The 25,756-nt window shown below is 44.8% G+C and overlaps 1 protein-coding gene across 13 annotated transcripts in view; it reads right to left on the bottom strand.

Annotated features, from left to right (window-relative positions):
- Positions 1–2,586: 2,586 nt before the first annotated feature.
- LOC103371333 (calcium/calmodulin-dependent protein kinase type II subunit gamma) overlaps positions 2,587–25,756 on the bottom strand; it is a 39,860-nt gene continuing 16,690 nt past the window's right edge. The window contains exons 7-23 of one of the 13 annotated variants that reach the window (XM_008300617.1): positions 25,184–25,286; positions 24,621–24,704; positions 24,218–24,312; positions 22,632–22,754; positions 22,338–22,421; positions 21,383–21,425; positions 20,480–20,542; positions 17,556–17,596; positions 16,671–16,754; positions 15,048–15,092; positions 14,862–14,916; positions 14,580–14,660; positions 11,027–11,161; positions 8,891–8,966; positions 8,703–8,797; positions 7,384–7,620; positions 2,587–5,286 (exon numbers count right to left, since the gene is read on the bottom strand). In XM_008300617.1, coding sequence (XP_008298839.1) covers positions 7,388–7,620; positions 8,703–8,797; positions 8,891–8,966; positions 11,027–11,161; positions 14,580–14,660; positions 14,862–14,916; positions 15,048–15,092; positions 16,671–16,754; positions 17,556–17,596; positions 20,480–20,542; positions 21,383–21,425; positions 22,338–22,421; positions 22,632–22,754; positions 24,218–24,312; positions 24,621–24,704; positions 25,184–25,286 — 1,440 coding nt within the window. In that variant the 3' untranslated portion in view covers positions 2,587–5,286; positions 7,384–7,387. The remainder of the gene's footprint in view (positions 5,287–7,383; positions 7,621–8,702; positions 8,798–8,890; positions 8,967–11,026; positions 11,162–14,579; positions 14,661–14,861; positions 14,917–15,047; positions 15,093–16,670; positions 16,755–17,555; positions 17,597–20,479; positions 20,543–21,382; positions 21,426–22,337; positions 22,422–22,631; positions 22,755–24,217; positions 24,313–24,620; positions 24,705–25,183; positions 25,287–25,756) is intronic. The other 12 variants (XM_008300618.1, XM_008300622.1, XM_008300621.1 and 9 more) reach the window with 12 other exon arrangements.

Below are 25,756 nucleotides of genomic sequence, written 5' to 3'. Positions count from 1 at the left end.
ACAACTGCAGCCCCTGTAAAATATGTAATTAAAGAAATCCAAATTTCATTTTTCCTATTTTTATGATTTATTATAATTTTATTTGATGGGATCTCTCTACTTCTTTCCATTGTTGTGCTGCTTCCATAGAGGTTCATGTTGCTGCAGACCAATGAGCCCACAGTGAGTAAAAATGTGAGAAAAAGAAAACTGCTTAAGATTCAGAGGGTTAAATTATTATTATTATTATTTTAAATGCTCTAAAAGCAGCATTTGGTCTCATTTCTCTGTTCATGATGCAGATTTGGCATTCAGACTCCTGTCTGCTGTCACCGGCCCCGTGGAGGGAAACTGGTGCTGAAAACTAGGACACTGGTGGCTTCCTGGAACAGGAATCTCTCCGGCTTCTTGGTTTTATGGCCTTTATGTCCGAGAACAGATGCCACAAAGAGAATCCGGTCCTTTTGTTGCATCTGTTCTTGCAGTTTTGTTAAAATGAACACAGCCTGGGTGGATTTAGGGGTGACAGCGAGCATCATGAGCTGTTTTTGCTTCGCAGGATCCTGAACGCCGGCACGAGCTGCGAAGACGAGCGACAAGCGAAAACGTCCTTTAAGACCTCGGCAAAGTCAAAAGTAATTTAGATTCAGGAGGCTGGTTCTGGGTCAGCTTTTCTCCTAATTTCACTGACACCGAAAGAGTCGGAGGTCAGAGAGAGCTAACAAGACACATTCCCTCAAGAGTTTCTCCCTCTCGGTGTCTTTGATAAAGTAAGCGCGAGTGTCGAAGTTAACCAACTGCTGAGCTCTCCTCATTAATCACACAGAAAGCAGAGGAACCGGGGGAGCTGTCCTACATCCCAGGCCCGCTCACACACACACACACAAACCCTTAAAATAACTGGGACCATCATAAATAACAGCAGAAAGCCTTTTTAAATAAGGCTGGAGCATTACTCAACACTTCACTGTGGCTAAAATAAGAGCCGTGGAAGACTTGGAAGGCCGAGGAGGAAGACGGGACGATGCTGCTGATTGTTTTATCCTGTGCGGATGCTAGCGGCCTGCCGGCTATGCGGCGTTACTCAAATCTGACTTTGGTGCGCGATGACAGACGAGCACGGAGGGCACACATCGTACCAGCTGTTTGCGTTCAGAGCAACACGAACTCGACGGCGGTTTGTTTAACTCGCATCAACAACCGTTCGTCCTTAAGTGTCTCCCTGCGAAATGTCACCTGAGACGAACCAGTTTCCTGCCTAAAATTGGACTACGCCGGGGAGACATTCAGCATGACTAATCAATGATGCAGCGTTACATAATCCGCAAAGTGTGTCTCCATTAGTTTCCAAATTTGGATGTTTTAGGACGAGATTGTGCCGATGAAACGCTCTCGAGAGGCAGACGGAAAAGTAAAAGTCTTTGTTTTGTTGTCGTTTCAGAGGATGAGCTTTGACAGAGCATCAGTCCAGGAACCATGGTGTCAGAAAGCACAGGGGGTAAACACAGGTTGTCCCCGGTGGGGGCTGATGGAGAGCGTTTCCAGGCGATGGATGCCTTTCCAATAACACGTTCATTGGAGGGGGGACAAAAATGTTTTGGCGCGACGACAAAAACTAAACCAGAACAGAAGAGGTGGAGGCAAAACTTTGAAAGGGGGCCTCTTCAAACTCTTAAAGCTCATCTCTGTGCATCAAAATGACACATTGAGAAGGTTTTTGTTCATTAAATCATCACTTCAATCCTTAAAATGTCTTAAAAGTTGCAAACAGATCATTGTTTTGTTTTTATGTTTTATACGAGGTCCTGAATCTGCTGTAGTTTACTCACATCACTCTGGTTTTATTGTGCTGAAGCTAGCATCTTCGCTACCCACAATCCTTTGCTGCACACTTTGTACCATGTGCAGGTGCAGCCGCTAAAAATGTTGATTTTGTGGCAAATTTGCTCAATAAACAGCTTCAGGTGCAACTTGAAACGACCCTGGCATCTTTTTTTTTTTTCCAGCCTCACCTCCGCCACTGGCTCGAGCACACCAGCTCACCCGCTGTAAAAACCACAACTGAGTGAAATATTGCAGCCACACATTCGAACCAGAAGAGGGACGATACAGGAAGTCCCACGTATGAAACCCCAAAAAGTATGAATCGACGTTTTTAAGGTGGAAATGCTGAGTCATGGTGCTGACTTCACTACTAATGTGTCTCCTGCCATCTATCAGCACATCTGTCTGGATGTATTATTACATTAGTTTGGTTAATCTCCATAAACAACTCTGCAGGAGCTCAGCTTGAGGTTTGTTACAGTCGAGTAAAGCATTATTTTATATCGTTTTTTAAGGTTAAACTCCTAATATGCAAATGACTCACACCTTAAATAACACTACAGGGTTTTAAAGCAATGTTTAGTCATGTCACTTTTAGAACTTTGAACTGGAAGGGACTTCAGTGCAGCTAATGTCTTGGTTGTTTTGTTTGTGTTGCATGTTTGCGATCTTATTTGTTATCAATATTTGTCTAATCTGACATTTCTTTTGTTTTCGGTCAAAAAAATCCCCCCCAAAAAACCTGCGACCCATCAAGAAATAATCGAGTCGAGACGGACAAACCAGTGCTGAAATAGTATTTTTATTAAATACTTTCAAGATCCAAGTTCGAAGAATAACAAAGCTATGATGAAGACCAACTAACACTCAGACAAACACTTGATAGTCGTCAATTCATGGTTGTATTTCATTGTACATCATGATCATGCAAAAAAACTCCAGCATCCACGTGAAGGCTGGGGGAGAAAGCGCAGCCCAATAGTATATCATTACAACGCAGGGAAAACGCTAACATTGAGGGCCTCATACCAAGCTACGGCTCCTGAATCCTTTTTTTTTTTTGTCTGTTTGTTTTTTTTTTCCTGTATTTTTTTTTATTTTATTTTGTATTTTTTTAAATTTTGCATTTTTTAAAATATTTTTCATGTCACCTATTCAACATTCTGGATGGAGGAAAAATTCATATGTCAAAAGATGCAAATATCATATATTAACACTAGCTCCATCCTTATTCAGGTAGGTACATGGTAGAAATGCGTAACTGAAACATGCATATAACTAGGTCTCCCGCTCCGGCTCGCGGCGCCGCGGGTCGCTAGAACCCGCGACGCCAACTCTTCTCTGGCTTTCCTCTCAACTGAGCAGGCACGATTTTAAAACCACCAAGGGTAGATAACGTTAATAAATAATTTAGTCCTGATCAATATCTTTTAATTTCTGTATCCTCCTCCTCCTCCCTCTTTTCCCTTTTTTTTTTTTTTCTTGTGTAAAAATTGTTCCTGTGTGTGCGAGGGAGAGTGCAGAACTCCAGCTTGGCAGATCGGCAAATTACCAAACGACGAAAAAGTTTTAAAAAACAGCAACAACAAAACTCAAAAAACCAGTAACACGGGAAACAGAGAAACAACAGAGAGAGAGGTACAAATCAACATCTCAAGAGCAGGGACTGGAGGGGGGGAGATATCAGGGAGAGGGTTGTTTTTTTTTTTTGGACTTTTTTTTTCTTTTAAAGATACGACTGTCGCGGATGGATGGCGAGACAATTAAGCAGCACAGCGAAAAAAGGGCGGCGTTGAGGTCACACGGCAGCGGTGCGGATATGTTACAAAGCCTAAAACGCACCACGGGGCGTGCGCGGGGGTGCGTATGATATGAAGAAGACGGCTCACAGCATCGTGGGATCAGGCGTTAAGGACACTATCATGGAGGTGTTTGAAAAGTTTCGGGGGGGGTCAAACTACCGTCAACCTTCGTTTTTTTTTTTTTTTTCCGCTCCCCATCTCCACAAACAGTCGTACGGCCATGGGACTGGAGCTGGCAGCGAGCGTGCAAATTCATGAACGATCAAGAGCTACCGGAAGTATTTCTAAAAGGTGGAGAAGTACTGAGGAAAAATGTTGCTCCTAGACTAAGGGCGGGGTCACAGAGGTCACGGGGTGGTTCCCGTGTCCGAATGCACAGGATGAGTGTCTCTTAGATACATGTACATATATTACACTTTTCTACATATATCTATACATACACTGTATTTACACAGTGATTATAAACAAACCAGGCCCTTGCAGAAATCAGAGAGTGGGAGGGAAGGTTAAAGGATGGTTTGAAGAGAAGAGAGAAAACGGGGAGAGAGGGCGGGAAGGGATGAACGAGGGAGAGGCGGCGGGCAAAACATGCAAAACGCAGACGCCATTTTTATTTATTTTTTTCTTTTCACCCCCCTCCCGGCCCACTCTCTCCCTCCAACTGCATATAGACACAACAGAACGTGTTAACACGCACGGGTTTCAGCTTGAAATTTGCACAATAAAATCCCTCTTTTTTAAAAACTCAGCTGCTTTAAAACGGAGCCTCGAATACAGAATCAGTCAGACCGACGACGACGACGACGACAAAAATCATAATAAAATAAAAAACAAAAAGGCTCCGGTTGTTCACAGGAACGCAAAACAAAAAAAAAAGGAACAAGGACGCTAAAAACACAACAAATCAGACGCCCTCCCGCCCCCGTCCCCAAACCCACGACAGCACGATTTCCGTTGTGTCGGAAAAAACAAGCACACAAACGAAAACACATAAACACGTAAAAAGCCTAAAGTTCTACACTTTGGTGCTTCATGTTTTTTTGATATCAAGTTTCTCTCGCCGCCAAGTTCTCGGACCGAGCCAACTTGATTTGTTTTTCCCTCTTTAATTCGGTTTGGGGGGAAAACCTCCCTACATCTTAAACAACGTCCGGGCAGCAACGCTTCCTACCCAGTAATCCCTAAATGTGTCCAAAATCTCAGCTGCTAAACTTCACGCTCCTCTCTCGCTCCTCCCTTATTAGATAGTGAATATAAATGCTTGGTTGGGTTTTGGTGGTTTCTGGTACATCTAGTCATAATTTACACAGTATATTCATAACTCATACTCATAAACTGTCACAAGTTCAACTGTAAATCCTCTCCTCCCCCAGGACGTCTCATCTCGCGCGGGCAGAAAAAAGATGGCTGCCAGAGGGAGGGATAGAGGGCAAAGACGCGCCCTCCAATCAGGCGCCAGATGCATGCATCATCCCATGGGGGCGGAGTCTTGTGTTCAGCCGGCCCCCAGCAGGTCAAAGGAGGGACAGGATTGGTTGGTATCGTGGAGAGGGATGCGATCTCGCCCGGCCGGGCTCCTGGCACTAGCCAATCCACGCAGAGGACGGACCTCTTAAACACGCTCGCTGAAAAAAACTGCCCCCCAAAACACACACTCCAGTAGACTGGAGGCTCAGGACCACTGAGGGGGGGGCAGGAGCAGCACGTTAGCATCACGAGTCCTCAAACTGTCTGACATGCAAATAACGTAATAGTAGCTGATAACGTAATAAAAGTCCTGAAACCATAACGTAATAAGTTATTACGATATCGGTTCAGGACTTTCATGACGTCATCGGCTTCTGCAACACTTCAGGTTCACTGTTGGGTCTTATTTTGGTTCTTTGGGCTGTCGTCACTGTGAGTTAACTCCTCATTAACGTCGTCAGAAGAGGCAAGAAACATGAGCAGTCAGACGATCAGGGTGTCTTTTTATTTCTGGCCTTTCAAAGCAGCATCCATCAGAAAGCTAACAGCTACTGACGAGGTAGAAAGAAGGATGTTTGACTACATGACGAGCTCTGAATTGAGTCCAGCAGGATACCACGAGGTTAGCTGAGATAAATAATAAAAGAAGAACTGTGAAATGATTGTCCATTTCACAACACGAGTTGACGGACTAGAGCTGCACAATATACATGTACAACAGCTACAATGCAGGAAGTGTGATGTATCTGCGTAATAAAACGTAATAATGACGCTAAATTAAGGGTTTTGAATCCACAGATTTAAAAAACGTTGTTTACTAGATGTGGAGTTTGTGAACACGGCGGCTCCACGTGTGAGCAGCAGGATGAGCAACGAAAAGGAGGCCAAAAGAAACCTGAGCTGTATGAAGATATTTTGGCGACAGAAAGGATGATGTTGACTAGAAACTGGTGTTCTGTTGGCAGCTGTGTCTAAAACATGACTTATTTGTTTGACCATTTAAAAAAGATTAACACAAAGTCCTTTAAGACGAACCTGAAGGCCATACTTTATGTCCTATGCAGCCGCTCTCCTCTACAAAACCACCTGAATCAGTCTGTAATGATCAAATCTTTTTAAATATAGTTATTTAAGTCATGTAGTGCCATTTTTTCCCACATATCGCGCTGCCCTGATGCACAGTTTTTCTGGATTTATTAGCCGCCTGATCGCCTGGATGCTCGTATTTCTTGCCCAGTGGGATGTTGTCGTCGTGATGTGCTGCCGGATGAACTTGGTGAATATGATGTTATCTTACTAAAAATGAGACCCAACGTCTAATAAGCCAGAATATCTCCCTGAGGAATCCAGCTGTCACCGCTCTACCAAAAGTCAAAGCACGATTAGAAGCTGCAGAACTGATTGACGCGTCCTTTAGTGCAGCTTCTAACGTCTAAACCTGATTCTGTTTCTGTGACTGACAGCAGTGCAACAGGTGTAAACGCCAAAATCTAATTCTTTAAAGACAGGCTGAAATTATACATTGCTGTCGAAAAAGTGAGTCTCTTTTGGTGATGATAGTGTTGAACCTCCTCACTGTGGAGCAGCTACAGGTCAGTGAAGTTATCCAGCTGGTAGCTGCATGAACTTAATCGCTTCATCTCTGAAATTATTTAGATAACAGCCGGCTGGGTTTGTGGAAAAAACACAGAATCTCAGGGAAATCTGGTGCAGCCAGAATCATCTAATGCAGTGGCTCTCAAACTTATTGAGCCACGACCCCAAAGATAACATCAGCTTGTGTTTGTGACCCCCAACTTAAATTAATATTTCATGAGTAATAACTTTATTGATCATGAATTAATGCATTAAAGATTAATGTGTTAATGTCACAGATTAATCTCTTTACATTAACACGTTAATTTTCTTTTGAATGAATGAATGAACTGAATTTATTTCGAACACATGAAGGGAAAAAAAAACCAAAAAACAAAAGAAAACAATTTTAAAAAGAGCAAATAAGAAAAATAATGTCTCCTAATCAAATCATAATATTAACAAGTTCCAAAAAAGAGTGGGAAGAAGTACACATTTTTAATTTTGACAGCCCTAATACACTTTTATTTGATAAATGTAGGCTTTATTTATCTTAATTTTCTTTTACAATGATCTGGTGACCCCCCTGGAGTTATCTTGGGACCCCCATGGTTTGAGAACCACTGGTCTAATTCGCCACTTCAGGGAAGCAAAGCTAAGAACCCCCTACTCCTATATCTGATGTTGTGGTTGTAGATCTTGGTCTATGTGAGTGCGTGGGTTCATGTGCCAGTACCTGATCACTGTAGTGGTGCAGCAGGCGCTCCTGAGCAGTGGAAGTGAACGTTGAGCCACTTGCCATCGCGACGATGCCACACCCTGGTCTCCTCCGACTGGCTGGAGCGAGGGCGGCCCGTGGAGTCCACAAACTGTGTGAGCCGGATGTAGGCGATGCAGGCGGCGTCCTCGCCGATCAGGTGCACGTGCGGGTTGAGCAGGGTGGTGTGCACGGGCTTGCTGTTCTTGCTCAGCACTGGAGAGACGAGAAACGTTGACAGTTATCTTTGAAAAGCAGAGAAGTGGGTTTTTTTTGGAGGATGCCAGCCTCTAATGAACTTGCTGTGGATGAATTGGAGAAATATCAAAACTGCAATCTTGGTGTGCCATTTTGAAAACTTAAGGCAGAAGGAAGAGCCAAGAAAACGCTGCACCGTCATCGCTTTAAAGCGAGGCACAAAAATGGAAAGAAAAACGGAGGCTGCAGTCTCCGCGCTGACTGATGGACTGGCTGGTCCACATGCTCTCATCAGACCACATTCTCATTAGGAGGACGGTAGACGGTTAATTTAATAAAAAGGAACATCCAATACAGTCCATTATTTTTGGCAGTAGGAGGAACAGACTCGCGTTAAAGGACACCGCTACGGCTAACTTTTAACTTTTGCATCATGTGGAAACAGCCGGCTGCCTTGTCTGCATAATTTTACTCAATAGCTCCTGCGCTGGATCACAGATTGATATATTTTAGGAACCCGTGAACGTCGGCACGAACACACTGTTATCATTTCAGTATAAAATAATGAGGTTACAAGGATTTAATAAGCTGCACACAATAGCTTTTTATGTTCATTTACAGATTATTTAGGCTAATAAGGCGAGCAGGTGGAGTAAACTCAGATATTTCTGGACGAAGAACAGGTACGATTTTAGTCGACCAGCATGTTGTTTGGTTGACTTCAGCCTGAGGAACATTTAGGTCGTTAATAATCAGACTGTGAGTTTCATTTTTAGAAAGAAACGTGCATTAAAATGAACGCTTATAGCCTTTGAAATGTTAATACAGGCTGTTTTGTTCTGCTTGTAAACCAAATATGAACGCTACTAGAATGCAAAACCAGCATTTTGAAGAAGAAATCTTCATTTTCTGGATCATATGGTCGAGTATTTGGCTGAATGAAATGAGTAATTAGTGATAAAAATGTGTATTAGTTGCAGAGTTCAACCACAAAGAGAAATGTTGTTTATCTTCCCCTAATGGACCGACTGGTGCTTCTCATCAGGTCGGTATTCCAGGAAGGCTAAAATAAAACCATGTGTGTACAGGAGGAGACTCACAGTTTTCAAAGTAGAACTTGTGGAAGTCCATCCCCTCCACCAGGTTTCCCAGAGCCTCGGGTTCAAAAGAGGTGAGTCCAGGATCACAAATCCTCCTGAAGAACAAAAAGAAAAGAAGAAGTCAAGTCTGTTGACTCCTGGTAGAACATCACACACTTCTCGCTGAAAGCATCTGCCGCGATACTCACGTGTAAGCATCGAAATCTCCGTTGTTGATGGCTTCGATCAGCTGCTCCGTTATCTTGATGATCTCCTGTTTACGAGCTGCAGAAACGACCACAGAGAGAGAGAGAGAGAGAAAGAGGGAAACAGATGGAGGCTGGTGAGAAGCCAGTTGGAAGGTGAGACAACAATTAACTGTGCAGTAGTTCAGCTTGATGACATTTCCTCTCATCACTTCCTTCACACGCCCGTCCTCTGTGGCTACAGCTCAGCGCTCCTCTTTAACCTCGTCACTCCGTCCCACAGCAGCTTCGTCACTGCGGCTCGACCTCGTCGCTGTCTGTCGCTCAGCTTCTCGCCTTCTGTGCTGACTGAACGCTACTCTCTGCCGCCGCCGCGAGCGACACGCTGCCACCGGAACAGAAGCGGCAGCTCTGCTCGTAAATACCACGGGCTTAGTTTGACAAACAAAACCTTAACACCAGGCCCACTTGCTAGCTTTTCTCCCGCAACTGTTAATATGCGACAGCAGATTCGTACACAATGAAAACAGACTGCGAGGAAACTTGCCAGTCCTGTCTGGTGAGGAAATCTATGAAAATGAATTCAGAATCATAAACCTGCATCTGACAACGTTCATTTTCTAAAAGCCCCATTAATTAACCTAAACGGCATGTTGTATTTATGTCCGCTCTGACCCGGTTTACTTGTAAATTAATAAAACTAAAAGCATTTTAAATCACGTCAATAGAAAAAAATATCAACCGTCTCCCGCCAAACGCACACAGTCCTGATAAAAGACCTTTAAACTCGTGGTTTAATCGATGTTACTGATTCTGATGTCTGACAAGCGCCTGAAACATTCACACACATGAAAAGTCTCAATGAAACCAAACGCACAACTTCTCCGTTCACAAAACGCCACCTTCAAGGATGAAGCTGTTGATGTTCTGCTTTTTGCTCAAATTTCACAAAAAAAGGACCAAAACCAACAATTAAACCTGATCCACAGACCGAACTATTAAAAAACAGACCATGAATCACACTTTTGCACCAGATGACGCGTTTGTTCGTTACAATGGAGTTTATTTCGACTCAGTCCCACACACACACACAAACACACACATCATCCCGCTGCCATAAATACACGACGGAGCGGCAAAAGTGGAATAATCCACGGCCGAAAATAGACCCCCAACAACCTCCTCACGTCATTTAATAATGTTTCCCAAAGAAATCACAGCCTTTTAAAAATAGTTAACTGTGTGATTTTGATCTGCCGCGAAGAGTTTTGCCAGATTCTCCTCAGCCTGGCACCGACAGAGACAGACATTGTTGGTTCTGGCATTTTCATGGGATTTGTTAACAATGACAAAAACATACAATATCAACCAGCGTTCTCTTTGCACATGTATGCCAAACTAATGCAAACTATCTGCTTAAAAACCGTTTGAAATATGTGATCTGACTCATTTCAAGACGCTTTAACCCCTCTGAACGCCAAAACCAGCCAGTGGGTGTGAAAGGCGAGTTATTAATTAATAAAAATTTGCCAAAATAACACTTAATCGGAGCCAAAAGCGGTAAAAAACAGAGAGGACTGCTCATCTGTGATGTGCCACTTGTGATTTAATCCAAATCACTTTATTCTAACACTCTTTTTTCTGTTAAATGCCGAAAATAAAACGTTTGCTCCTATTGGATTCTGTGAAAACCAAAAGTGTTTCTCGACACAAACCAGTAGTGGCTCAGCTTTGACCAGCAGTCACGGTTAAACTGGGTTGAACTGCAGGCTGTGTAGAGCACATAGGAGGACATGTATTGAGACATACTAAAAAATTACGAGTAGTAAAATATCTATAGTACGTAGAGTCATCATTTTTCTGGTACTGGGCTCTGTTCTTGTCTTCTCTGTGCTGTTTCCATGGAGGACTTTAAACTAGCTTACAGTGAGCAAATAAAAGCCCACTTGGTGTTCAGAGGGTTAAAGCTACAAACCAGGATCAAGTGCCGAAGCCGTTACCGCCGACATCATCCACAACCTGCCTCCTTTGGCACTCGGAACACACAGATGCAAGGTTTTAGCGAGCGGCAGCTACAGTGAGGAGACGGTGGAGGGGGAAAGCTGAATTAGTCAGTTAGTGCACACATGTGTTTCTTACTCTGCTTAGTGTTGCTTTTAGCAGTGTTGCTCCCTAGTGGAGCTGCAGGCATGGAGGACTGTGAGAGCTCAGAGTCGGGGCAGGAGCTGTTGCCCGTGCTGTTCCATGCCATGCGCTTTACGTCATGCGGTGGAACTGAAACACACAACGGATGGTCAACAGACACGTGGATGGACGGACAGACAAAACGACAGAAATGATTTGAGAGTGGTGGTCGTCCACACACACACACACACACGACATGCAAACACAAAAACGGGTGCAAAAAAACCAAAGCTGATGATGTGGGTTAGTGTTTAGTAGAATTAACAGGAAAATAAAAACACTCAGAGTTAGTGTGGGTTCCTGACAGACATGCAGACAAGCAGTGCAGCTCTGATGGTGATGCTGTGAGATGTGGAAGTCGTTTAACTGCCCGCTCTGCTCATATCTACTCTACTCTTAGTGCTCATATGCATTAACAAAGCCTCCTCTGATGAACCGGAGCACAGACAGGATCGAAGCAATTGCTTGTTATTAGCTCGAGTTGTGCCTGTGGGGGAAACTTAGCATGTTCAGGAAGGAAGGAAGGAAGGCAGGAGTGGACAAAGCACACAGGAAAGTAGTAAAGGGGAGAGAGAGGAAAAGAGATTAGGCTGTCCTTTAGTGCAGGTGTGTCGGACAAGAGGTCAAGAGACGAGAGGAAAGATTAGAGCGCAGAGGAGGGAAGATTTGTGAGAGGAGAGATAATGGGAGGAGAGAGCGGCGAAGAATGGCGTATTAGAGAGAAATGGGGAATAAATTAGTGAGAAGATTAACAGAGAATAAAGCATTAGAGGAGAATGGAGGAGAAAGATGTGAGGACAAAGAGAAACACGATGCTCTATGGTGGCGCATGGTTCCAGGAGAGTCGGACGGGCAGCAGGGCCTGTCAGACTGGGCGGCCGGTTTAGGACACTCAGCTGCAAGGTAAGCAAGGCTTCCTCCAGCTGGAGCTGTCACATTAGGAGGACGAGGGGATAGATGCAGTGAACACCAAGAAACACACACACACACTCAACACACACTCACGCAGACACGCACAGATTTCAGGGTTCCCACAGTGGCCCTGATGAAAAATGCCACGACTTTTTTTTTATGACTTCCATAATTAGATCGAAATGGCTCTGTGACCTGGAACAAAAAAAAAAAAATCGTCCCTGTTGCTTTTAGAAGTTTGATCGGAGCAGGAGGAGGTAAAGTGAGCACACGGTGTACAATATAAAAAAGATGGACGCAGCAGTTAGTGTGTTATTAAACCTCGGGTTGTATTTGGGTTGTCGTAGCTGATAACTGCTGAGATCTGGGAACGAGGTGACGCCACTGCAGTAAAGTTCAACAATCAATCCTGTGAGACGTCAACGAGGGACTGAATGACCTGGTTGGTATCAGGGCAGACACTGACTTACAGGAAAAAGACTTCTCCTGCACTGGAGAATCTGAAAATCATAAAGAAAATTGTGGCAAAAATTGGGAAAGGTTGACCAAGATTTGGGAAACGTTATTCAGTGAGTACGCGAGAGTTCGTGGGATAAAGTAAATTTAACGAGTACTTAAGAGTCGGAAGAGTTCATTAGTAATTTATCTAAATATTAGCAAAATCACAACATGCCAAGGCAAGATCCAAACTCCAGGACCTGCAGTTAAAATGCCCCAAAACATAAATGATGTGGTGCTACAGAGATGCTGACAGATCCAGACGTAAGGTGCTTGTTTGGTAGCAGAAGTCACGTCATCAGTTTAGATTTGTTTTACTGGAAAAGAAATGCAAAAATTCTCCTGGCTCATACATCCAGCATAATAATGGCGTCCGGTAATCCCCAAGTGAGACTTTTAGTCACACAATAGTTACTGAAGTTATATAGATCGCAATATATGCTGTTGTAAATCTGGTCCATGATCCTTCTAAGTCGTTGTAATATGACTGTTTTTACTGAGTCCAAGCAAACACACTGCAGTTATGTTACAAGGGCAATAGTGCACATACTTGGCAGTATTATGCACGCACAGAAGCGTCAACCTACTGAGCATATATGGACCTACGGAGTCCTCCAAGCAGATTCCCACAGACCAGAAAAGCAGCGACTACATGTCTGTAGAGTCTGTCTGTGCGCACCGTGTGTTGGCAAGGGAACATGTTCGAGGTTTAAACTCCATCAAGGACAGGTTATTTTAAACTGTTGTTTTAACTTGATTACTGCCTTTTTGTTCTTTTGTCATATTTTTGGTTTCTATTTGCGGCCGTGGAGAAAGGAGAGATCCAGTGTCTGATTCACTGAATGTAAATATCTTAAAAACAACAACCCTGACATCCACATAAAGATGACGTGTGCTTATGCTCAAGTACAACTCGTAAATTTCAGTCTGTAAGTGAAAGATTCCAGTCATTCCATCATGCACAGCTAAATATTATGTTTTCCTGTCCTGACGGTCATGAGACAGATTGAGGGGATTTACAATTTGTGTCTGAACTGGGGTTCATATATGGATGTTTTCTCTCAAATGTGTCTGTCATGAACCAGATGAGTAGGAACGAGGACTCGTAGGATGCTAAGACAACAGCTGTGGATTCATTCTGAACAGCCCCGAAGGACTTCAGAACACAGACTTGTGCCTAAAAGCATCAAAAAAGCTAAGCTCAAGTTGTTTTTCAACGTGCACTCCAGCCCCGAACTTGTCTAGACGTTAAGTGGAGCAGGTGTACGTAAGAATGGAAATGTCAGAATCAGTTGGAACGGATGCTAAATGGACTTTACTCAGCCGGCTCTCAGGCACAAAGTAAAGTCCAATTAAGCCCATACATAAATATAGCGAGCGTTAATGATGTCTGCACCACATGACTGGTGCAAAACTGCAGAAACACAACCGCAAGAGAAGGTTTATTTACACCAAGACACCAATGATGATGTCTAACTGGAGAGAAATGTGGGAGATGCTGTTGGTCAGAATTCAAATTTAAGGAACAGCAGGAGACTTTGTGACCACAGCACACTTTTTTTGTGTGTAATTTTTGTCTCCTGAACCCTTTTGTTGGGCTCCACATGTGTGAAATGTCAACTCTGGACAATGTCTGTTGTTTACAGGAGTTATCTGTGTACAAAGGCCGGGGAAACGTGTTATTCTTTGTCCTCTTTTCTTTGTTTTTAAACCTTCTCCTGTTCCCAGATCTCAGCCGGAGTAAGATCCAAGTCGTAATAAACTGGAATTATCCTTTAAATGAATTAAATCACTCAAATTCTACGGTTTTTCCCTGAGTTTCCTGGATTTTCCCCTGAATGGAAGTATGGAAAGTTCTAAAACAAACAAAGAAAAAAAAAAAAATCAATATTCCACGAATCAAAAACCAGTGGGAACCCTCAAAAAAAGCTTGGTGGATCAGAGTGAGGGGAGCTCAAAGATGTAAGAAGTCATTGCCGGTGACTACAAAAAGCCAGGGTGGGAGTGGGGGGGGGGGGGGGGGGGGGGTGGGTGGGGTTTGTGTTAGGTCCTTGCCAGGGGCGACCGCATAGCTTCTGGTTGCCATGGATAAACTTACTGGCAGGTGAGCTTTGAGGTGAGGGCAGAAGTGGGGGCATCTCCTCGGTGGCGCTGCTCTGACTCAGCGCCGAACTGTCCGCTAGAACACACACACAAAACGCAGCCGGACACACAATAAATACAGACGTACGCACACGGCAGGCACACAGTCAAGAGTGTGGCGAGACGCATCTCAGCACACCTGCCAACCGCTACAGTCAAATACACACACTTCACTAGATGGGAGACAGAAAGAGAGAGCGGATAAGAACAGGAAAAAGGGAATAAAACACTTGAGTACCTTTCCTACCTTTCATTTCTTCCTCGTCGTTGGTGGCGTTGCTCTCCGTGGATCCCTAGGGTGCAGAAGGTTAGAACAGAAAGACACTGAAATTAACACGGTCGGGATCCAGGAAGGAGTCCAGCAGGGCTGTGCGATGTTCTGTGTCGGACTTTCGGGGGCCCAGACAGAAACACAACGTCTCACCTTGACGCCGTCGGGAGGGTTGTGCACCACCGTGCTCTGAGATTCCTGCGTTGCAGAACGGAACAGTTAGTCCAGAATACATCTCTGAATCAGTGCCTCTCAACTGGAGTCAGACTGGGCCCCTTGTTGCACCTCAGTCACCATCTGCTAGCGGCTGATGTGTCCCCTAAACTGTCAAGACCACCCATGGCAAGAGCTGCCTGATGTCTTATCTTAGGACTGCAACTGTTAGTTACTTACATCATCTCTAATTGGGCCGTTTGCTCAATTAACACATTTATTGTCTGATCTATAAAATGCCAGAAAATAGTTGCTCTTTCTGCATATCCAGACTCTTGTTTTGTCCAACAAACAGTCTCAAAATCAACACAGAAGACAAAGAAATTCAGCAAAAAACTGTTTTCCTCTTATCAATTAATAGACTCATTGTTCCTGCTCTTTCAGACTTCACTAGAACGTCGCTGCGATAAGATCTTACTGCGTTATTACTTTGCAAAACTCTGTGGGCAAAATAAATGAAATTCTGAGCAAAATAACAAAAAAAATTGTTGCACCTAATATTATTTTAATTATCAAAAACACTGCTGGGTGTTTTTTTTTTAACGATTAATCAGGTAACAGGTTAGATTACGATCTCTCTCGGTTTTCCTGTGACCTTTTCATTTTATCCAACCAATAGTCACATAACAAACCGCAGAGAAGCAGCAAGAAATGAGCCGAGTTAAACAGATTATTATTTGGTTTAAGTGTTCGACTCTGGTCTTATCTAATGAAATACACAAAAACTGGGACACACAGTTCTTCTGCACCACCAGTTGAGAAGCATAACCGAAACCAAACCGGTCCGTATCATCCAACCACACAACGCTGCAAGATGTCATTGAATGCATGCTAGTGAAGCGTCTCACAACCACGACATGCTAGTACTGGACAGTAGAGTTTGGCAGTAGAGTAAGGATGTCAATGATAAACAGGTTAGAGTTGGAAGAATGGTTAGACGGGCCAAGAAAGATGTTAGGATGGATGGATGGATGGATGCAAGAGGGTAAAAGGATAAAAGGAAGGCAGGTTAGGCACGGGCTATAAAGGATCATACACAGAGATAAACACAGGGGCCGTTACGAGAACAAGACTGACTTCTATTTGGACGTCAACAAGGACTGCAGCTCTCTGTGCTGCCACCTTAGAGGCACATAATCCTACAAACAAGTTCATGCTTCTTAGAGATCTAAAACAGGTGCACATGTGAGTCTGAGATTCTGACTCAGATCGAGCATTTTGAATAATTTCCAATAAGTGTCTCATTTGCTTGATGCTCAGATGCAGCTCTGGAACACATGTGCACCTTGGGGGTGGGGGGTGGGGGGTGTGCACCTTGGGGGTGGGGGGTGGGGGGGTAAAATGGCCGGAGGATGGGAGTGCCGGGGAGAGGGAATGTTACATCGCAACACCTCCTGGATGGCGGATGAAGGATGACAAGCAGCGACTATGACGATGGAGGATGATGCACGACGGGGCTACTATGCAACTACTGGGGGGGTAGGAGGAGGAGGAGGAGGGGAGGGGGAGGGGGCGGGGGGTAGGTTAGGAGGCGGGAGCTGACACTGCGGCGGCCTACTGTACCATCTGGGCGTTGGTCGCCATGTTGGTGTCTTTCAGGGCATTGATGGCGCTCACTATACTGTTCTTACTGTTGTTGGTAGAAGGCTGGGACGAGAACGCAAACACTCAGAGTGAACACATACGCACACATACACACAGATGCATTAGAATTACACGCCGTCGACAGGGAACGGGGCTAATGTTGGTGGTGGAAGCTCCGGGGCTGTTGAGAGCTAACAGGGGTAAATGAGAGGGTGAGTGCCACAGAATGGCCTCTAGATCATCCTTTTTACTGCCTCACTAACTCTCTATGCCTCTGCCACTTAACTACACAGAGAGACCCCTGGGGGCAGAGAAGAAAGAAAGGGAGACGGGGAGGTAGGAGGAAGAGGAGGAGGAGGAGGAGGAGAGGGGAAGGGAGATGCTTAATAGCGGCAGAGACTGATGGAGACTGCTGGAAAGGAGTAGCAGCAGACACCTGACTGAAACCGGCTAAAGGTGGGAAAAAGTAAAACCAACACAGAAGAAGAACTGGCTTATAATTATACATGAGACTACAAGTGGAGAAAAGGAAGTTCTCAGACTTGCAGATGGGACTACAGGATTTGTGGAATCTAAAAACCAGGCCACAGAAAGTTGCCTGAGGTAAAGCACAATCTCCCCACCCCTACAGAAATAAACAGGGACACTGGGCGAGAAACTGGAAAAACCCTGAAAAAAACAAAAAATCATTACTGTGTGAAAGAGAAAAGAATAAGAGGAGGAGAAAGTGAGCTACACCGAGACGGCGAGAGGCACAGAGAAAGAACAGAAGGTAGAAAAAAAAAGGGGGTCAGCTAACAGAGGAGAGGCAGGACACATTGTAGTAGAACAAAAGAGGGCAGAGAGGTGACGAGACAACCTTACCTTAGCAGAATCTGACTTCTTGTTGAGTAAACTTTTGCATGCTGTAACGAAGGAAAAAAAACAAAAAAAAAAAGAAGAAGAGGATAGAAAGGAAGAGAAACAGGTACAAAATTGAGTTTCACCATTGCCACAGTGCAAATCCACCTAATTCCTTCTCTGCTTTTTATTGAAACTTGGATCTGCAATTTATTACCTAAGAAACCCCCAATACCTCATCCTTTGTCGGAAAGTAAACGTAGATGTTTCCAGAGAATAACGTGCATTTAATGGATTTCTTGGGGCATTTTTTTTTTTTTTTTTTTCCCCCCCCTTTGGCTTGTACAGGTTGCTACACTCTGCAAAACCCATTCACATCATAATCCATTCATTGCCATCTGGGGATAAAAGAGAAACCTGAGAGCAAAGTAAACTTCCTCAATCCATTTCCTGTCGGGAAGACCCCAGCAGATCTAGGAGGAGAGTGATGGACGGACTCAAACTGCCGCCAGGACCGACGGCGATGAGCTCGGTTAATGTAAATCATTGATTTCCTTTAACGGCTCCGGTCACTTTTCCCTTTCAGTCTAAAGCTCTCAACTCTCTCTCGCTTCCTTTTTCTCTCGTTTTTCTACAGACACACAGGTTCCAAACAAACAAAAAATAAATCTTATCTTGTGTTTCTTACCTTTCAATAAGAAATGGGAGAGGGAAAGAGGGGGGGGAGAGACGGGAGGCAGGGGGAGGGTTGTAAGAGAGGGCTTAGTATTTCAATACAAGAGAGTAGAGATAAGGGGTACAGCATTTACAGCAGCAAACAATATCAAGTGACAACTCATGCTCCTTAATCTGGGCTGTTGCGCTGATATGCAGCTTCTATCTTGGCCTGGCCATGCAGCATCCAAAGAGAAAAAAAATACACATAAAAAATAAAAAAAAAGGAAAGTTTTCATTCCACAACCAGGAAAAAAAAAGGAGAGCTGATTGTTCAGAGTGCAAACATCTGCTCTTCATTCGGCTAAATCTTCAACCAAACAGCCACCGAGGTGCTAATTGCGACAGCATGGGACCACCGCGTTCACATGCTCTCTAATTACGGCCTTCCCTCCTCCATTCAAGATGTTCCAATTTCACATGAAAAGGATGGGTAAAGTCGAGATGACCCGCAGCAGGAGGGCAGCGTCGCTCGAGCGGTACACCAGCTCGAGTGAGGAACAGGGGGAGAGCGTATTAAAAAGCATGTGAAGGCTCATCTCCCGTTTCTTTTTATTTATTTATTTTTGTAGAATTTAACCACACAGGACACCCACATGCGAAAAGGCAGCAAGGCAAACACCTTTCCAGAAACATACAGAAATGCTTCAAACGCACACTTCTGTCACTTTTTTTTTTTTTTTTTTGACATCATGTGATTAAAACATCATGAGCAAAACTGCCAAGCCTCGCCTCAGCCAGAACTCTACAAAGAAGTGCAAGGAAGCAGTTCTAGTAAACAAAAGTGACGGGATTTTGCAGTGATGAGTGACATCATCAGAGGACCGAAAAGCCCAAATGAATAATAAAAAAGAGATCTTGACGATGGGGGGAAAAAAGGAGGAGAGATGAGAAAGTCCAATCTGAAGTGATGATGTCACACATGATTTTTCTTTACAGAAACTTACAAAACAGGCAACTTGGTCCAGTCTCAGTGAGGAAGCCCGCATTCGGAGGGCTTTAGCTGACAATCAAACCACCACAAACACCCCGAGTCTCAGTGCACCAGTCACACATTCTAGCAGCAGCAGCACCTGCCACCCCCATCAGGTTTCTCCACATCGTACCTTCACCCTGCCTACACGCTGATCCTACTGAGAATAGCTACGCACACTGTAGAGCAAAGAAGATTCTCTCGTCGGGAAAAGGTGACCGAGAATCTGTTCCGCTCTACACTGTCTGCTTCTAATGTACTACATCCATGGAGCCACCATTGGAATCGCCGACCTTCACCACCCGTCCCCACCCAGCGGGATGAGAGCAGAGCCTCGTTTTAGTACTTTCAAAAACAAACGGAATCCATCCCTGCATTCACTGTGGCATTAGAGATGCAATACGTCGTATTAGACAAACCTGATGCCACACTTGCTGCTGGATTGGCTTGTGGCATTCCTTTCTCTCTCTTTTTTCTTTTAAAAAGTACTAAAACAGACTTTGGGAGGGGGGGATGAGACGAGGGATGCCTTTAACCTCAAGGGATTCATCAGGAAGGCTGCACATCGGCGATGGCTTCAACAGTTGTCTTACGTAGCGGCACAGAAGGCAGCACTCCCATCCTCCGTCTCTCTCCCCCAGCTCCTCAGCATCCACCTTTCCCTCCCCTCTCCCCCACCAGTCCCAGGTCTGACGATGGCAGCACGCCAACCCAGCTCTTGCCGGCCCCCTGCAGTGTCAGTTCCCGCCCCCAGGATACATGCCCCTCCTCATCCCCTGCCCCGGTCCGCCCCGTGCCCGTCCTCGCAGCCTCGGCTGGGGGAGAGCACAGGAGCGTACGGGGTCAGCTGGAAATCTGGATGGAGCTTGCGAGAAGTGACGACAGAACTAATTTGGAAGATGAAATGGGGGGGGTTACAAGGTCGCGCCTGAGTGGCGGTGAGGTGTAAATGTAAAAAGCACTTTGGAGTGCAGGTTGGACTACATCGATTACCAGTAAGTGATGTTGATGTACATGACTGCGTGCGGAAAATCTGATGTCTTTTGCTGTAATGCAAACACACATCCATAATACTCTAAATGAGCGGAGTCTTGTGTGAGTCTGCATGCATATGTGTGTGTGTGTGTGTGTGAATGTCGATGAGGATGCTAGCAGAGGCTGCATGCAGGAGTTTGGGGATGGTGATGAGGTCCCATCCTGCCCTATGAACCAAAGAAGTGTGTGTAGAGAGGAAGTGGATGGGCGTGTCTCTGGGACGTACCTTCCTGAGCCAGTGAGGCCGTGGAGGAGGCGGCAGCAGCAGAGTTGGTATGCTGCCGGCCCACTATTGGACAGAAATGCTACAGTTGGGAGGGGCTATGCAAATTAGGCAGGTCTATCTCACGCTGTTCAGTCGTGGGCCTAGAAAGCCACAGGGCGCGCTGGCTGCATCCCAGATACATCGAACACTTTGATAGAAATGAGCTACAGCAAAGACGTGCACCCCTGTGGATCTCTAGGCCCAGGGCTGAAATCATTAGCCATCGACTGACCAATTACTTAGAGGCTGAGCACAAGGCTTCAACGAAAACAAGTCGCAGACTGAGATAAAAAAAAAAAAAAAAAAACACAGAATCTTAGTGGTCACCTGTTTTTATAACCACCACACTAGACCCCAAACAAAAAAAAAAAGAAAGAAAAATCTCATTAAAGTCTAGGCTTCCTTCTCTCAAGCATGCAAACGCTCCACGGGCAGCAGAAAGAGAGGGACACATCCGCTCGCTCGCACACAAACACACACAAACACACAGGGAGAGAGACATTAGCATGGACAAAGACGTAACCGACACCCACATATAATCTGGTACATGACAGTATATCACATTCTAGCCTGCTAGGATAATTCAGGATGCAATGCTCTCATAATAAGAAAAATCCATCAGTATCAATACATTGGTTCTACCATAACACAAAAGGAGCTTCACGGTTCAATTCGGTTTAATGTTGTAAGCAAGCAAACTCCTGTGTGCACACACAAAAACATATTGTTATTTTGAGGATGAGTGGGTGAGTGTGCGTGTGTGGTGAGGGGGTTAAAAGAGGTGCAGAAGACTCTATCCACTCTCCTTCCTCCTCTCCCTCTGCATGTGCTGCGTGGGAGGCTGAGGGCGAAGGGCACACCCACCTGAGAAGTTTCTGGACACCAGCATGGTGGTGAGAATGGCTCCCTGGAGGAGGAGAGGAAGGAGGAGAGAGAAGTGAGGGAGGTATAATGAGCGCACACAGTTTTGTCTTATTTAACAGGATTTCAGCTTTTTTTTTTTCCTTTCTCAACTGTTTTGTATTCATTTCTAACGGGACGATAACATTCTTATCGTTCTGCTTCTTTAGCAGCGGCGCCTTCATCGCAGTGCAGAACGAACGCGGTCGAGGCACGCTGGTTGTTCTCTGCCAAACGGAATCTAATTACTTAACAAAAATGACTACTGTATCGCTGGGGAGATACGCCATTACATTAACTGTATATTTTCATATCTCTAAGTACTATAATGCAAATTAATTTAAATGATGTGACAAAACAAAATAGCTGTTACTTGATCCTTTAGTTTGCATGTGTGGCTGTGAATGCAAACTACAGCGACTCTGGCTGCGTGTCACTTGAAACGTTTCGACACCGCTGCCAACAGAGGAAGAAGCCGAGGTTCTTGAAAGGTTAAATGTTGTCGACTTCAAAACCCCTGAATATGTCGAACGCTTTTTTCTTTTACCTACATCTAGAACACCAGGCAGAAGCTTTAGGAGCCTGACAGTTTACTAGACTCATCCGTTTTCAGATTCAGCACCGAGTGTCCTGACAGCAAACATGAATTACAAAGCTTAATACTTTAATGATCACAGGAAACATAACTTTTTTAAATGATATAATGGATTCGGGCAGCTGGTCAGCTAATGATGCCAAAGTACAAAACTTATATTAAATTAACAGATGATTAGCTCCACTGCAAACGACTGCACCCAGTCCGCGTGACGTCTTAAAACAGATATATGGTGGGAAGAGCATCTGTAGTCATTGATGTATGCGAAGATAAAGGGCGAGAAAACAAGCAGGGAGGAGAGAAATCTAAATTTAGGACGATTACCTTGAGTTTTCGGCGAGCGTTGAACTTGCGGAGGCATTCGACAGTTTCCTGTCTGTGCATCATGGAAGCCACTGTAGAGCGGTGCTGTATGAGGACAGAGCAAGAACACAGCAATAAACAAACCCATCAACTCTCAGGGTATGCATTAATCTGCACAAAATTATAGCATTTTGAAGGCTGTAATCTTGTAATTCTCTAGGTAGTGCTGCGTGGATGCGTTTTATGTTCAGATCTGCTTTACCGTAACGTGTGATGGCAGAAAGTCTGTCGGACGGTGAGTGAACGAATACTTACGCAGACCCATGGGTGTTTGAGGGCCTGTTCGGCAGTGATTCTCTTGGCTGGGTTAATAGTCAGCATCTGGTTGATCAGGTTCTTTGCCTCTGGAGTCACCGTGTCCCACTCTGGGGATGGGAACTGAAGAAACAAGTAGGTGTGACAGTTGGACAGGACAGAAGGAGAGGACAGAGGGACGGATGTGATACACGCTTCCTGAAGACGTCTGCATCTGAGGGTTTCTGGCCAATTCGCACCATCTGGTCTCAGGTATAGATTTAATTTGTCAAAATTGGGCAGATACGAGGATAAAACTGGTCATTTAGTTTCTTGGATTTGCAAAGCTTATCCTGCAGGTCTGTAAACTAGGGATGGTCGCAATAAATCGACTTATACAAAGACGTCTCGTTCAAGGCGGGACTGTTGAGCCTTTATTTTCTGTTCTGTATGTAGGTTACGGAAAAGGAATTGTGAGGTATTGCTACAGCAGAGGTAGTCACAGGACTGCATCGATGTCCGTGCCGGCATGCCAGGATACGGCACACTGGACACAGATGATGTTGTGCTACATGCCACGCCTCTAGTAGCATTACGCCAGCTTGTTTCAGTGTGAACAGGAAACGGGGGTCTAATGAGAAGGTCTTCTTAGCCACGTTATCACGAGTACGTCACTGTTTTTTATATAGCACATTTAAAACAACGGCCAAAGTGCTTTCCGGTGAAAAAAGGCCAATCGTTACTGTCGCTAGGACCAGAGACACAAGTCGGTTAAACCAATTATTAATATTTCATTAATGTACAACACCATTTAACTGTCACCAGTCACTGGCCGGGGCTGCGGTCCTGTCAAACAGCAGCCGCGGCTAATGAAGGGATGTTGTAAACCAGAAAAATACAAAGTGGGACAGATGTCAGCTTGTACAACTAGTGCAGTTTGGCAATATTTCAATCGAGAAAATGAAAATGAGGCTGCACGTCAGAATAAACTGTCACATAACCACTCAACTGGAGCGATGAGTAACCATGTTCAGCGCAGGCATATGGGCGTTTATTTCATATCAACTGTGTTCATTTTTACTGAATGAGTTGCCGGCGTGTTTTGTAGGATGACGTTCAATATCAATACATGTTCAAAAAACATTTTGGCTATTTAAGAATGCAAATAATGGCTTTAACTGGTTCTTAAACATACAGATTTTATTTCAGACTATGTGTAACCTTATCAGCTACATTCTGACTTTCATGGCTAGTCCGTCGTTTTGAATTTCAATTTCAGTTTAATCAACAGGGAGACTTACTTCAGGAACATTCCTACTTCCAGACGTTTTTATTAAGAGTAAAACCTCCACAAACAGGCTGCGCTGTGACTTGATTATCCAGCGACTGAGAACGAAGGATACCCCCTTCTCCGAGTCTCTCTCTCTCCCTCGTTCACACACAGACCCCTCTGCAATGCGTCAGGGAGGCCCTGATAGGATCAATAGCTTTGGACCAGATCTCAATTGGACACTATTAAACATTCAAAAACTGCTTAGCAAAGCCCTGCACTGCACCCGTCACAAATACACAACACACACACACACACACACACACGGCATACTTACATCGTATGCCCCAGCTTTGATCTGCTGATAGAGTTTGTGTTGATCTTCATCCCAGAACGGAGGATATCCCACTAACAAGATATAGAGAATAACACCTGACAGGAAACAAAATGGGGAAAAGAAATTGAGGAAGTCATATTTGATGTGCTTTACAATAAAGAGAAGCTACAAGTGATACACCGCCCCCTTGGTTATAACGTCTACCAAGAAGAGCCTGGTTGTTCTCGTCAAAGCGTTTCAAAATCACCCCGTGTGCCTCTTTGACAACTTCGAATAACGCTTTGTCAGGCTAATCGGTTAATTTGACTGACGACGAACACCGCTGCTTGTTTCTCACCAGTTTTACGCAAACAAGCTCACTGCAACAGGTTAACAGGTTCCCAAATGTGAAGCTCAAACTCACCACAAGCCCATATGTCCACAGGCTTGCCGTAGGGGTCCTTCCTCAGGACCTCAGGGGAGAGATAGCCAGGAGTGCCCGCAAACCCTGCCCGACAGATAAGTCAGAGGATGAAATGAGCAAAAATAAAATCCCAACACGGGTTAACTTTTTTTTTTTTTTGTGCAGTCATATGAATGGTTCAAATCATAGTGACCCGTCGGACTGTTACGCAAGACCGGATTATGATAGTGTAGAGTCGCAAGCAAATGCACATGAATCATCTCGTCCCCGCCGGAGAGTCAGCCAAATGCTGGCAGCTCGGCCGTTAGCCAAGACACAATGACCTAAGCATGAACTGGAAAGTGGCAGTGAGCCTCTCAAGCTCCCACAAATATTCATTGGCTTCCAAGTGGCTGTGGATGTGTATCTACGCAGACGTGCTTGTATGAAAGAGGGCCTTTTCAGCAGTGATTCATATTCAGCGTAGAAACTATCTAGTGTTTAACACCCAGAGAGAATCACAGAGCAGGTAATGGTCCAGCACATTTGATGATGTGAGTGTGTCACTGTTTGTGTTTTCTTACCAAACCAAGCCTGCTGGTCTCCCTGCACTTCAATAGCAAGGCCAAAGTCTGCCAGCTTCACTGCAGCTCCCTTCATCTTACTGGCCAACAACAGGTTCTCAGGCTGACAGACACACAAACACACACACACACAGTGAAGCAGAATGTAGGACACGAGATCAAGACAGTGAGAGACAGATAGTTACAGGCACTCTTCAGTAAAGCTCTTTCTCAGAAATATTTATATTTGATGGATTCGACACAGCTTGTGTGGGGGTGGGGTAAAGGTGTGAGAAAGCGACGGGAGAGACAGAGGAGGTAGGAAGAGGATGGGTGGTTGAGAATCTCCACAACACCTTATATGGGCATGGGTTCGTAGCCATAGAAACCACTCGGGAGTCATTTAGGCAGCGCTGCAGACTGCATGCTAAATGGAAAGTGTACTTAGCAAGAGACAGTGTGTGTGGCAGCGTTCTAAATGGCCGTTGTTTGGGCAGCGGGACATAAAGGGCCGCAGTAAAAAGCCCACTCAGGATAAAAGGCCAACAAATCAGACAGGCAGCGCTCGAGGTTATTCTCCGACACAGAGTGCGC

Source organism: Stegastes partitus, unplaced genomic scaffold, assembly GCF_000690725.1.
Source record: "Stegastes partitus isolate 25-593 unplaced genomic scaffold, Stegastes_partitus-1.0.2 Scaffold1566, whole genome shotgun sequence".
NCBI classification, from domain to species: Eukaryota; Metazoa; Chordata; class Actinopteri; family Pomacentridae; genus Stegastes; species Stegastes partitus.
This window is presented reverse-complemented; position numbering and strand designations above follow the sequence as displayed.